The sequence below is a fragment of the Mustelus asterias genome, chromosome 14, assembly GCF_964213995.1.
Source record: "Mustelus asterias chromosome 14, sMusAst1.hap1.1, whole genome shotgun sequence".
In the NCBI taxonomy this organism is placed as follows: Eukaryota; Metazoa; Chordata; class Chondrichthyes; order Carcharhiniformes; family Triakidae; genus Mustelus; species Mustelus asterias.
The window spans coordinates 106,468,115-106,480,893 of NC_135814.1; the positions used below are offsets into that span (position 1 = coordinate 106,468,115).

Below are 12,779 nucleotides of genomic sequence, written 5' to 3' on the forward strand. Positions count from 1 at the left end.
ACATAGAACATTACAGCGCAGTACAGGCCCTTTGGCCCTCGATGTTGCACCGACCAGTGAAACCAATCTAAAGCCCATCTAACCTACACTATTCCAATATCATCCATATGTTTATCCAATAACCATTTGAATGCTCTTAATGTTGGCGAGTCCACTACTGCTGCAGGCAGGGCATGCCACGCCCTTACTACTCTCTGAGTAAAGAACCTTCCTCTAACATCTGTCCTATATCTATCACCCCTCAATTTAAAGCTATGTCCCCTCGTGCTAGCCATCACCATCCGAGGAAAAAGGCTCTCACTATCCACCCGATCTAATCCTCTGATCATCTTGTATGCTTCTATTAAGTCACCTCTTAACCTTCTTCTCTCTAACGAAAACAACCTCAAGCCCCTCAGCCTTTCCTCATACGATTTTTCCACCATACCAGGCAACATCCTGGTAAATCTCCTCTGCACCCTTTCCAACACTTCCTCATCCTTCCTATAATGCGGTGACCAGAACTGTATGCAATACTCCGAGTGCGGCCGCACCAGAGTTTTGTACAGTTGCAACATGACCTCCTGGCTCCGAAACTCAATCCCTCTACCAATAAAAGCTAACATACCATACGCCTTCTTAACAACACTATCAACCTGGGTGCCAACTTTCAGGGATCTATGCACATGGACACCCAGATCCCTCTGTTCAGCCACACTACCAAGTATCTTACCATTAGCCCAGTACTCTGTATTCCTGTTACTCCTTCCAAAGTGAATCACCTCACACTTTTCCGCATTAAACTCCATTTGCCACCTCTCAGCCCAGCTCTGCAGCTTATCTATGTCCCTCTGTAACTTCAGTAAGAAGTTTAACAACACCAGGTTAAAGTCCAACAGGTTTATTTGATAGCAAAAGCCACACAAGCTTTCGAGGCTCTGAGCCCCTTCTTCAGGTGAGTGGGATTTCTGTTCACAAACAGAACTTATAAAGGCACAGACTCAATTTACATGAATAATGGTTGGAATGCGAATACTTACAACTAATCCAGTCTTTAAGAAACAAAACAATGGGAGTGGAGAGAGCATCAAGACAGGCTAAAAAGATGTGTATTGTCTCCAGACAAGACAGCCAGTGAAACTCTGCAGGTCCACGCAACTGTGGGAGTTACAAATAGTGTGACATAAACCCAATATCCCGGTTGAGGCCGTCCTTGTGTGTGCGGAACTTGGCTATCAGTTTCTGCTCAGCGACTCTGCGCTGTCGTGTGTCGCGAAGGCCGCCTTGGAGAACGCTTACCCGAATATCAGAGGCCGAATGCCCGTGACCGCTCTGTAACCTGCCACTTCCCTCCGCATTGTCTACAACTCCACCGACTTTAGTGTCATCTGCAAATTTACTAATCCATCCTTCCACGCCCTCATCCAGGTCATTAATAAAAATGGCAAACAGCAGTGGCCCCAAAACAGATTCTTGCGGGACACCACTAGTAACTGAACTCCAGGATGAATATTTCCCATCAACCACCACCCTCTGTTTTCTACAGCTAGCCAATTCCTGATCCAAACCACTAAATCACTCTCAATCCCATGTGTCCGTATTCTCTGCAAAGGCTTACCATGGGGAACCTTATCAAACGCTTTGCTGAAATCCAAATACACCACATCAACCGCTTTACCCTCATCCACCTCTTCGGTCACCTTCTCAAAGAACTCAATAAGGTTTGTGAGGCACGACCTACCCTTCACAAAACCGTGCTGACTACCCCTAATCAAATTATTCCTTTCCAGGTGATTGTAAATCCTATCTCTTATAATCCTTTCCAATACTTTGCCCACAACAGAAGTAAGGCTCACCGGTCTATAATTACCAGGGTTGTCCTTACTCCCCTTCTTGAACAAGGGGACAACATTTGCTATCCTCCAGTTTTCTGGCACTGTTCCAGTAGACAATGATGACCCAAAGATCAAAGCCAAAGGCTCTGCAATCTCCTCTCTCGCCTCCTTTTTGTGAGAGGGAGGTCATGCCTCACTAACCTGGTGGAGTTTTTTGAAGAAGTGACCAGAATGGTTGACGAGGGAAGGGCCGTGGATGTCGTCTATATGGACTTTAGTAAAGCATTTGACAAAGTCCCTCATGGTAGGCTGGTGAAAAAGGTTGGATCTCATGGGATAAAGGGGGAGGTGGCTAGATGGGTGGAGAACTGGCTTGGTCACAGAAGACAGAGGGTGGTAGTGGAAGGGTCTTTTTCCGGCTGGAGGCCTGTGACTAGTGGTGTTCCGCAGGGCTCTGTATTGGGAACTCTGCTGTTTGTGATTTATATAAACGATCTGGAAGAAGGTGTAACTGGGGTGATCAGTAAGTTTGCGGACGACACAAAATTGGCAGGATTTGCAGATAGTGAGGAGCATCGTCAGAAGCTACAGAAGGATATAGATAGGCTGGAAATTTGGGCAAAGAAATGGCAGATGGAGATCAATCCTGATGAATGCGAAGTGATGCATTTTGGTAGAAATAATGTAGGGAGGAGCTATATGATAAATGGCAGAACCATAAAGGGTGTAGATACGCAGAGGGACCTGGGTGTGCAAGTCCACAGATCCTTGAAGGTGATGTCACAGGTGGAGAAGGTGGTGAAGAAGGCATATGGCATGCTTGCCTTTATAGGATGGGGCATAGAGTAAAAAAGTTGGGGTCTGATGTTGCAGATGTATAGAACGTTGGTTCGGCCGCATTTGGAATACTGCGTCCAGTTCTGGTCGCCACACCACCAGAAGAACGTGGAGGCTTTGGAGAGAGTACAGGGGAGGTTTACCAGGATGTTGCCTGGTATGGAGGGGCTTAGTTATGAGGAGAGATTGGGTAAACTGGGGTTGTTCTCCCTGGAAAGACGGAGGATGAGGGGAGACTTAATAGAGGTGTATAAAATTATGAAAGGCATAGATAGGGTGAACGGTGGGAAGCTTTTCCCCAGGTCGGTGGTGACGTTCACGAGGGGTCATAGGTTCAAGGTGAAGGGGGGGAGGTTTAACACAGATATCAGAAGGACATAATTTACACAGAGGGTGGTAGGGGCCTGGAATGCGCTGCCAGGCAAGGTGGTGGAGGCGGACGCACTGGGAACGTTTATGACTTATCTAGATAGCCATATGAACGGAGTGGGAATGGAGGGATACAAAAGAATGGTCTAGTTTGGACCAGGGAGCGGCACGGGCTTGGAGGGCCGAAGGGCCTGTTCCTGTGCTGTATTGTTCTTTGTTCTTTGTTCTTTGTTCCCATAGAATCCGAGGATAAATCCCATCTGGCCCAGGGGACTTATCTATTTTTACCCTTTCCAGAATTGCTAACACCTCCTCCCTATGAACCTCAATCCCATCCAGTCCAACAGCCTGCATCTCAGTACTCCCCTCGACAACACTGTCCCTCTCCAGTGTGAATACCGACGAAAAATCTTCATTTAGTGCCTCTCCTATCTCTTCAGACTCCACGCACAACTTCTCACTCCTGTCCTTGACTGGCCCTAATCTTACCCTAGTCATTCTTTTACTCCTGACATACCTATAGAAAGCTTTAGGGTTTTCCTTGATCCTAACTGCCAAAGACTTCCCATATTACCTAGAGTAAACACACCTCAATACCAGTGTTACCCAGAGTACACACAGCTCAATACCAGTGTTAGCCAGAGTAAACACACTCATTGCCAGTGTTAGGCAGAGTAAACACAGCTCAATGCCAGTGTTAGGCAGAGTAAACACACTCATTGCCAGTGTTAGCCAGAGTAAACACACTCATTGCCAGTGTTAGGCAGAGTAAACACAGCTCAATGACAATATTAACCAGAATAAACACAGCTCAATGTCAGTGTTATCCAGAGTAAACACAGCTCAACGCCAGTGTTATCCAGAGTAAACACAGCTCAACGCAGTGTTATGCAGAGTAAAAACAGCTCAATGACAATATTACCCAGAATAAACACAGCTCAATGCCAGTGTTCCCCAGAGTAAACACAACTCAATGACAATGTTACCCAGAGTTCACACAGCTCAATGCCAGTGTTATCCAGAGTAAACACAGCTCAATGCCAGTGTTATCCAGAGTAAAACAACTCAATGCCAGTCTTATCCAGAGTAAAAACAGCTCAATGCTAATGTTCCCCAGAGTAAACACAGCTCCATGTCAGTGTTAGCCAGAGTAAAAACAGCTCAATGACAATGTTCCCCAGAGTGAACACAGCTCAATGCCAGTGTTACCTAGAGTAAACATAGCTCAATGCCAGTGTTATCCAGAGTAAACGCAGCTCAATGCCAGTGTTAGCCAGAACAAACACAACTCAATGCCATTGTTAACCTGAGCAAACACAACTCAACGCCAGCATTATCGAGAGCAAACACAGCTCAATACCAGTGTTTCCCAGAGTCAACTGAGCTCAATACCAGTGTTACCCAGAGTAAACACAGCTCAATGCCAGTCTTTCCCAGAGTAAAAACAGCTCAATAACAGTGATATCCAGAGTAAAAACAGCTCAATGCCAGTGTTATCCAGAGTAAACACAGCTCAATGACAATGTTACCCAGAGGACGCACAGCTCAATGTCAGTGTTACCCGGAGTAAATGCAGCTCAATGCCAGTGTTAGGCAGAGTAAACACAGCTCAATGCCAGTGTTATCCAGAGTAAACACAGCTCAATGTCAGTGTTATCCAGAGTAAACACAGCTCAACGCCAGTGTTATCCAGAGTAAACACAGCTCAACGCCAGTGTTATGCAGAGTAAACACAGCTCAATGCCAGTGTTCCCCAGAGTAAACACAGCTCAATGCCAGTGTTCCCCAGAGTAAACACAACTCAATGCCAGTGTTATCCACAGTAAACATAACTCAATGCCAGTGTTATCCAAAGCAAATCCAGCTCAATGCCAGTGCGATCCAGGGCAAATCCAGCTCAATGCCAGTGTTACCCACAGTAAACACACTCAATGCCAGTGTTACCCAGAGTAAGCACAGCTGTTGACGATGCTCACTGCTGTATCTACACTTGATGTGGAATATCGGATGGACAACAAATCCACTCGGTTTAAACGTGGATGGGAATGGGATTTAATGGCCATTGCTGGGTGAGTGGGAAAAGGCTCTCGCTGATATGTTACTGAGGGACACGGAGCAGGAGCGACCGCCTTCAACGATTGGTCTGAGCTCAGTCAGCTGACCACAGCGACAAACACTTTTGAAGAGTGACAATTGATTGGCTCTGGGATTGGAATCGGACAGGATTCCAGATCTCCAGTGGGATCGACTGATCCCATGTTGGGTGGATCTGTTGAAATCAGTGTGTGTTTGCTCCTCTGGGATTCTCTCCACAGAGACAAGGCCGATACGCACTTACTGTGTCCACGCTGACATGGAGAGTGGACACTGCGGGGTCACAGGTCAGCTACTGGTCACCATGGAGTCAAGTCCCCAACAGGGAATGAACTAGGGAGAGGGATGGAAAGGAAGCAGCGGGAAAACGGATATGAAAATGACAGAGGAAGATTGTTATTCCAAAAATCAAACCCTGCTTTACATTAAACTCACCGTCACAGAAACACCTCAGTGCTTCCAGCAAAGTTTCTGGAGATAATGTTTGATGCAGGAAGTGAGACCAATAATGTCAACATTCCCAAAATGGAATCATTCTGGAGTTATTCCCAATGGACTGAGAGAGGCTTTGTTCAAACCACAGATGGTCATTTCCTCTCCTCCCTCAGTTCATTATTTCATATTCTGAGGAAGAATCTCTGATCTCACCAAATCTAAACAGGGTGATGATATTGGGAGGAAGTTGTGCCCATTTTGCAGCCACTTGGCAGCAGCGGCCCCTGCCCAGGATCAGCGCACTGAGTCAATATGAGTCAGTGTTTGAATGTGGTGGAGGTGAGGATATAAAGACTGAACGCTGTAAGGAAAAGGCAGAGCGAGAGAGAGAAGCAGCTCCTTTACTCTTCGTAAGCAGCCAGCTGATCAGACAAGACACAGAATGAAATCCTTACTCCTCACCATTGCCGCAGTGCAGATCCTCCAGTGCTCAGGTAGGTACTGGAGAGAGAGAGAGAGACACCTCATAAAGCAACACCTTCTTCCCAGTGAGACTCACTGACTGAGATGTCACCAATGTGTTAGAAAGAATTGACTGGAGAATGCAGGAGTGTTTGGTACAACTTTCCTTTTCTCTCTCTACAGGAATCCCCAGCCCTAAGGATGCTCTGAGAGTGTCAGTTGGAAAGCTGAATGAAATCACCGCCATCACCAATCTGTGTGGGATAACCCGGAGAAGAGTGAAGGATGTAAGTGTGTCCAGCTCTCAGTGCGTTTCACTGTCTAAAGTCGACAAGAATATTGCAGAGTGCAGTTAGACACTGATTATTAAACAGGACCAGAATATTCTATTGCTCTCACACTGATGGGTGAACCAGCCCAGGGTAGGAACACGAGATACACTCAGACACTAATGACCTGTTTTCCTCTCATTAGGTTTATCGCACAGGAAAATTGTCGTACAACGTGGATTTAACATTCTCTGTGAAAGAAACCGTCTGCTCCAAGAATTCCGGACTGGAATTTGATGATCCCAGCTGTCGATTCCGTTCCAAGAAGTCCGCAGTAAGTCCAGAGTTAGATTGTCACATCGATTACCTCGTGTGTACGGAGTTATAGCAGAGAAACTCAGTGCTGAGCTTGTAGTTATAAAGTTATTAGAAAGGGATTATAGTGTAGGGGTGCAGAAGCTTAATACAATGATACAGAGTATTGGTGAATTCACACCTGGAACACTGCGTGCAGTTTTACTCACCTTCCCTGAGGAAGGATGGACTTTCCCGACAGGATGTGGAATGTAGGATCACAAGACTGGAATGTGCAGGTTGTCCTGTGAGGACAGATTGAGTGGATTCGGCCGATATTCCCAAGAGAATGAGAGCTGATTGAATTCACACAGATAGAATTCTTAAAGGGGCTTGACAGGGAAATGCTGAAAAATCTTTCCCCACTGATAGTATCTGGAACACAAGGTCACAGGGTGGGATTTTCCAGCTACACTCACCCCAAGGTCGGAAATTCCCACCCGAGGTCAATGTACATTTGCATGGTCTGTCCCCGCCCGCTCCGATTCCCGGACTGGGGGAGACAGGAAAATTCCACCCACAGAATAAAGAGTTTGCTGTTGGACAGATTTGAAAGGAAACTTCTTCATTCAAAGTCTTGTGAATGTTTGGAATTCTTTCCCTCAGAGAGCAGTGGATGATTAATCATTGAGTATCTCCAAGACGCAGATAGATTTTTGGACACTAAGGGAGTTTTGGGATACGGGATGGGGTGAGAAGGTGAGTTGAGGTTGAAGATCACTCCTGATTGGACTGAATGGTGGAGCAGAAACGAGCGAATGAGTGTCCCATGCAGGATCCTGTTTCGCATCTTCCTCTGGAATCATTCAATAATGTAACAGAATTGTGCTTTATTTACACAGGAGAAAGGTTGGTGTAAAAGCCGCGTGAAATATTTTGCTGATGAGGTGCTGGATGTTGATGTGGAGTGCCGAGGTTTGGAGACAGTTGACAGCCACAGAGATTCATTCGAGTCGAGTGAAGACACCGTTGAGGTAATGTCACCGTTCTACACATCAGGACAATGGCATTTCCAACATTGCGATTATTGAGAGATTTCTCATTGGGCCACTGTGCTAAATATTGAATTATTAATATTTTAATACAGGTTGAAACCAAATCAAAGGAGACATCGATCGAGGAATCTCCCAATGTGAGTATAAATTGGGAAATCTGTCCGAGTATTTTCCTGTTGATCAGAATTGTTAACAGACACATTATCAACAAAAACCATTCTGACCATTGAAATGTGAATATTTTATTCCAGGTAAGAAGCCAATCAGCAGAATCATCGCTGGAGGACTCTCCCAATGTGAGTATAATCTGGCATTTTGTGTCAGATGATTATCAAACAATAAGAATCTGTTGAAACTTTGATCCAGCTTCCTCTGACTCGAGTCAGGAATTTATTGAATTAAATGTCCACCCAGAGACATTGGGAGTGGAGATTCTGATTCTCAATTGCTGCTGGAATCTTCAAGCATAATTAGCGGATTGTTGGATTGAGGTCATGTGGATGGCTCTTGTTTCCTGAATTTTAGAATATTCTAGAATCAGAGAGAACCCTCTCCCCTGACAACAAGCATGATAACAGGGGAGATATAACTGTGGACATCCTGAGGCAGCATCTTTCACATTCCCCTCAGTGAATGGATAATAATTTGGTTAGGTTGATTGGCCATGCCATATTGCCCCTTAGTGTCACTGGATCAATAGGTTATATACGTGGGGTTATGGGGGTAGGGCCTGGGTGGGATTGTTGTCAGTGCAGACTCGATGGGCAGAATGGTCTCCTTCTGCACTGTGGGGATTCTATGATTCTATGATTCTTATTGCTGGTTTCTGTCACAAAGTTAACTCAATAAATCCCAATCGAGGGAGAATCTCGGTCTCTGTTAGTTTATCCATCGAGCCACAGCCCCAACTGTCCCAGAGCTGGAATGATTATAGCTGTGGTGGGGAACAGGAGGTGTTTGCTGAGGGATTCTCCACTCCATCACTCACTCACTCCATCCCAACTCCAAAATCTCACAAGTTAATAATTCCTTATTTAACATTTAAATCTTTGATTTGGAAGTAGTGTTTTTCCATATGATTTACAAGATGCCTCATTAATTCCCATTTCTGTCCCGATAAATGTGAATATTTTATTACAGGTAAGAAGCCAATCAGCAGAATCATCGCTGGAGGACACTCCCAGTGTGAGTATAATCTGGGATTTTGTGTCAGATGATTATCAAACGACAAGAACCCGTTGAAATGTCTCTCCAGCTTCATTGAGTCGGATCCCACTCAGAATTGTGATTCAGTTAAATGTATATTGAGAGCAATGGTTCTGTGGGTAGCGTCGCTACCTGTGGGTTTGAGGCTCTGGGTTTCAGTCCCACCCTGGGAATTGTTGGTGACGGAAGGTGTGTTTATAATGCGGCCAAACAGGTTGATTCCCATCCTTTAAATCTTCCCAATAGCCCCCCACCCTCCCCCCGCACCTCCGTGCCCCCGATGGCGGGGGGATGAGAGTGGGAGCGTTCCCTGGACAGTCACACAGCAGAATGCAATGGCAAACCACTACAGTGACTGGTCCAGTGGAATGATGGAGCAATCCAATGGGAATCCGTGGTCACCAAGTCCTGTTGGGGCCGGATACCTGGAGGAGGATGTTAGAGACTCAGAATTGATGGAATTCAAATTCCCTCGTTGCTGGTGTTTAATAAGCAGTGAAATCTTTGAGTTAAAGATCATTCTAATGCTCAATATTGGTTCTGACCCGGAATGAAACGTCTGAAAGAGCCAGCTTGGTGTCAACACAAGACCTCATTCCCATTGAAGAAGATGTTCTCAATTGTCCTTTACTCCTTCATGTATAAGGGCGGTGGGGGGTGGGACGGGGCAGGGGGGCAGGGGTGGGGTTGGTTTGGGTGGCGGGGCGGGGGGCCTGGGGTTCCTGACTGTACATTTCACTGTAACTGGGAGATTCTATTGTTTGTAAATGTTCTGTCCTTTGGTGTGTGTTGTTGTTGTATTCTGTGGATCATAATAAAAGTGTGAAGAGAATATTTCCTGATGTTCCTCCAGATGTTGCTGCTGCTTTCACTGATTGGTTGGGAGTTCAGACGAACTCCAGCCTGTAAATAATACAGAACATCGTTTCAAATGGATGGGATCATTCGGAACAAACATTTAACTCAGTGAGGAAGTGAGAGTCCCAAATATACTGCAGCAAAGCTCTGTGATTGGCTCACAGAATCACAGAATCCTACAGTGCAGAAGAGGCCCTTCGGCCCATCGAGTCTGCACCAATGCATGAAAGGCCCTGACCTCCCCACCTAATCCCACTGGCCAGCACTTGGCCCATCGCCCTGAATGTTATGATGTGCCAAGTGCTCATCCAGGTACTTTTTAAAGGATGTGAGGCATCCCTCCTCCACCACCCTCCCAGGCAGCACATTCCAGACCCTCACCACCCTCTGGGTGAAAATGTTTTTCCTCAAATCCCCCCTAAACCTCCCACCCCTCACTTTTAACTTGTGACCCCTCGTAACTGACCCTTCAACTCAGGGGAACAGCTGCTCCCTATCCACCCTGTCCATGCCCCTCAGGGACACACTGATGAATAATCTCGGTCTCTGTTAGTTTATCCATCGAGCCACAACCCCACTGTCCCAGAGCTGGAATGATTATAGCTGTGGTGGGGAACAGGAGGTGTTTGCTGAGGGATTCTCCACTCCATCACTCACTCACTCCATCCCAACTACAAAATCTCACAAGTTAATAATTCCTTATTTAACATTTAAATCTTTGATTTGGAACTAGTTGTTTCCATATTATTTACAAGATGCCTCATTAATTCCCATTTCTGTTCCTATAAATGTGAATATTTTATTACAGGTAAGAAGCCAATCAGCAGAATCATCGCTGGAGGACTCTCCCAGTGTGAGTATAATCTGGGATTTTGTATCCGAGTATTTTCCTGTGAATCAGAATTATCAACAGAAGCATTTGAAATCTGAGATGTAACGGTGTGGGAATGGAGTGTGAGATAATCATTTACTTTAATCTGAGATCCTGAGGGAGGGGAGTCTGAGACTCGGACACAAATCCAGAGAATGAAGCTGTCCTTCCTGACTATAAAGGCAGCTGATTATTCCGAGGAATGGACAGGTACAAACAGTAGCATTGAGAGAGCAATGTCTCTGACACTCTCACCAATTATAGACAGTAATGCCTGCTCCCTCCTGGAGGGGAACTGCAGATTCAGCTCAATAAATCCCAATCGAGGGAGAATCTCGGTCTCTGTTAGTTTATCCATCGAGCCACAGCCCCACAGTCCCAGAGCTGGAATGATTATAGCTGTGGTGGGGAACAGGAGGTGTTTGCTGAGGGATTCTCCACTCCATCACTCACTCACTCCATCCCAACTCCAAAACTGAAAGTGTTCCCACTTCCTCATTTAAAACGTTTGTCTGGAAATGATTCCAAAAAATCAAAATTATTTACAAAATGCGAAACATTGAAATGTGAATATTTTATTCCAGGTAAGAAGCCAATCAGCAGAACGGTCACTGGAGGACTCTCCCAGTGTGAGTATAATGGAGAAAATCTATCAGAATAATTTTCTGTTTATCAGAATTGTTAACGAATATATTATCAACAAAAACCGTTTTTCCCATAACTGATTTGATTTATTATTGTCACTTGTATCAGTATACAGTGAAAAGTATTGTTTCTTGCGCGCTATACAGACAAAGCATACCATTCATAGAGAAAGAAAGGAGAGAGTGCAGAATGTAGTGTTACAGTCATAGCTCGGGTGTAGAGAAAGATCAACTTCATGCGAGGCAGGTCCATGGTGGAGAACAGGAGGTGTTTGCTGAGGAATTCTGCACTCCAACACTCACTCACTCCATCCCAACTCCAAAATCTCCCAAGTTAATAATTCCTTATTTAACGTTTAAATCTTTGATTTGGAAGTAGTTTTTTCCATATTTTTTACAAGGTGCCTCATTAATTCCCATTTCTGTCCCTATAAATGTGTATATTTTATTACAGGTAAGAAGCCAATCAGCAGAATCGTCGCTGGAGGACTCTCCCAGTGTGAGTATAATCTGGGATTTTGTGTCGGATGATTATCAAACGACAAGAATCTGTTGAAATTTCTCTCCAGCTTCATTGAGTCGGATTGAGTTTTGATTCAATTCGATGGATGTCTGGAGATTAGAAATGAAAATAGTTCAAATTCCCTCATTGATGGTGTTTAATAAGCGGTGAAATCTTTGAGTTAAAGATCATTCTAGTGCTCAATATTGGTTCTAAACAGATCAATGTGAATCTTTTCACACAGGTGCAAAGCAAGTCAGCAGAAAGATGGCTCGATGTGTCTGTAAAGGTGAGTAGAAACGGGGATTTGTGTGGGAGAATTGTCTCTGGATCAGCAATAATAAAACATTGAGTTCAGATTGAAGTCAGCCCATCTGAAAATGACCATTCTGCTGATTGTGTTGATTGCAGGAACACAGTGATGATTCAAGAGTCCCACACTGACCCTGAATGAAACGTCTGAAAGAGCCAGCTTGGTGTCAACACAAGAAGACCTCATTCCCATTGAAGAAGATGTTCTCAACTGTCCTTTACTCCTTCATGTATAAAGGCAGCAGGGGGGAGGGAGGGGGAGGGTGAGTGGGGGAGAGGGGTGGCCTGGGGTTCCTGACTGTACATTTCACTGTAACTGGAAGATTCTATTGTTTGTAAATGTTCTGTCCTTTGGTGTGTGTTGTTGTTGTATTCTGTGGATCATAATAAAAGTGTGAAGAGAATATTTCCTGATGTTCCTCCAGATGTTGCTGCTGCTTTCACTGATTGGTTGGGAGCTCAGAACGCTGGGAGCAGCCTATCACACACTGGGACCACTTTCCCCAGTCTCCGGGGAGCTGCTCAGGGATCGGGGCTTCACAGCTGAAACTGGTCGAGGGAAGGTGTACGAGGGGGATTGGAGGAAAACTCCTTTCTTATCTCCCAGTCTGCACTAAAATCAGTGAAAGTGAAGGCTTGTTCCCCATGGTGAAACTAGCAGTCAATATTACTGAAGCTTTTCTTGTGGGAATCAGTGTTTAATTAGAAACGTAGAAGATAGGAGCAGGAGGAGGCCATTCGGCCCTTCGAGCCTGCT

At 45.2% G+C, this 12,779-nt stretch overlaps 1 protein-coding gene across 1 annotated transcript; it reads left to right on the forward strand.

The window, feature by feature from the left end:
* The first annotated feature begins 5,903 nt into the window (after positions 1 to 5,903).
* LOC144504104 (secreted phosphoprotein 24-like) lies at positions 5,904 to 12,200 on the forward strand. The gene is made up of 9 exons (XM_078229280.1): positions 5,904 to 6,043; positions 6,195 to 6,298; positions 6,486 to 6,614; positions 7,477 to 7,608; positions 7,722 to 7,766; positions 7,881 to 7,925; positions 8,770 to 8,814; positions 11,955 to 11,999; positions 12,122 to 12,200. Exons 1-9 carry the CDS (start codon positions 5,992 to 5,994, stop codon positions 12,152 to 12,154), a joined length of 630 nt encoding a protein of 209 aa, XP_078085406.1. The 5' UTR covers positions 5,904 to 5,991; the 3' UTR covers positions 12,155 to 12,200.
* The last annotated feature ends 579 nt before the right edge of the window (positions 12,201 to 12,779 follow it).

What these genes read in the sequence shown, in the direction of transcription:
- LOC144504104 (XM_078229280.1), top strand. Translation starts at nt 5,992, where the DNA reads ATGAAATCCTTACTCCTCACCATTGCCGCAGTGCAGATCCTCCAGTGC. An exon ending in GCAGATCCTCCAGTGCTCAG is followed by an intron (nt 6,044 to 6,194) that starts GTAGGTACTGGA and finishes CTCTCTCTACAG; the next exon opens with GAATCCCCAGCCCTAAGGAT. An exon ending in GGCTCGATGTGTCTGTAAAG is followed by an intron (nt 12,000 to 12,121) that starts GTGAGTAGAAAC and finishes TGTTGATTGCAG; the next exon opens with GAACACAGTGATGATTCAAG.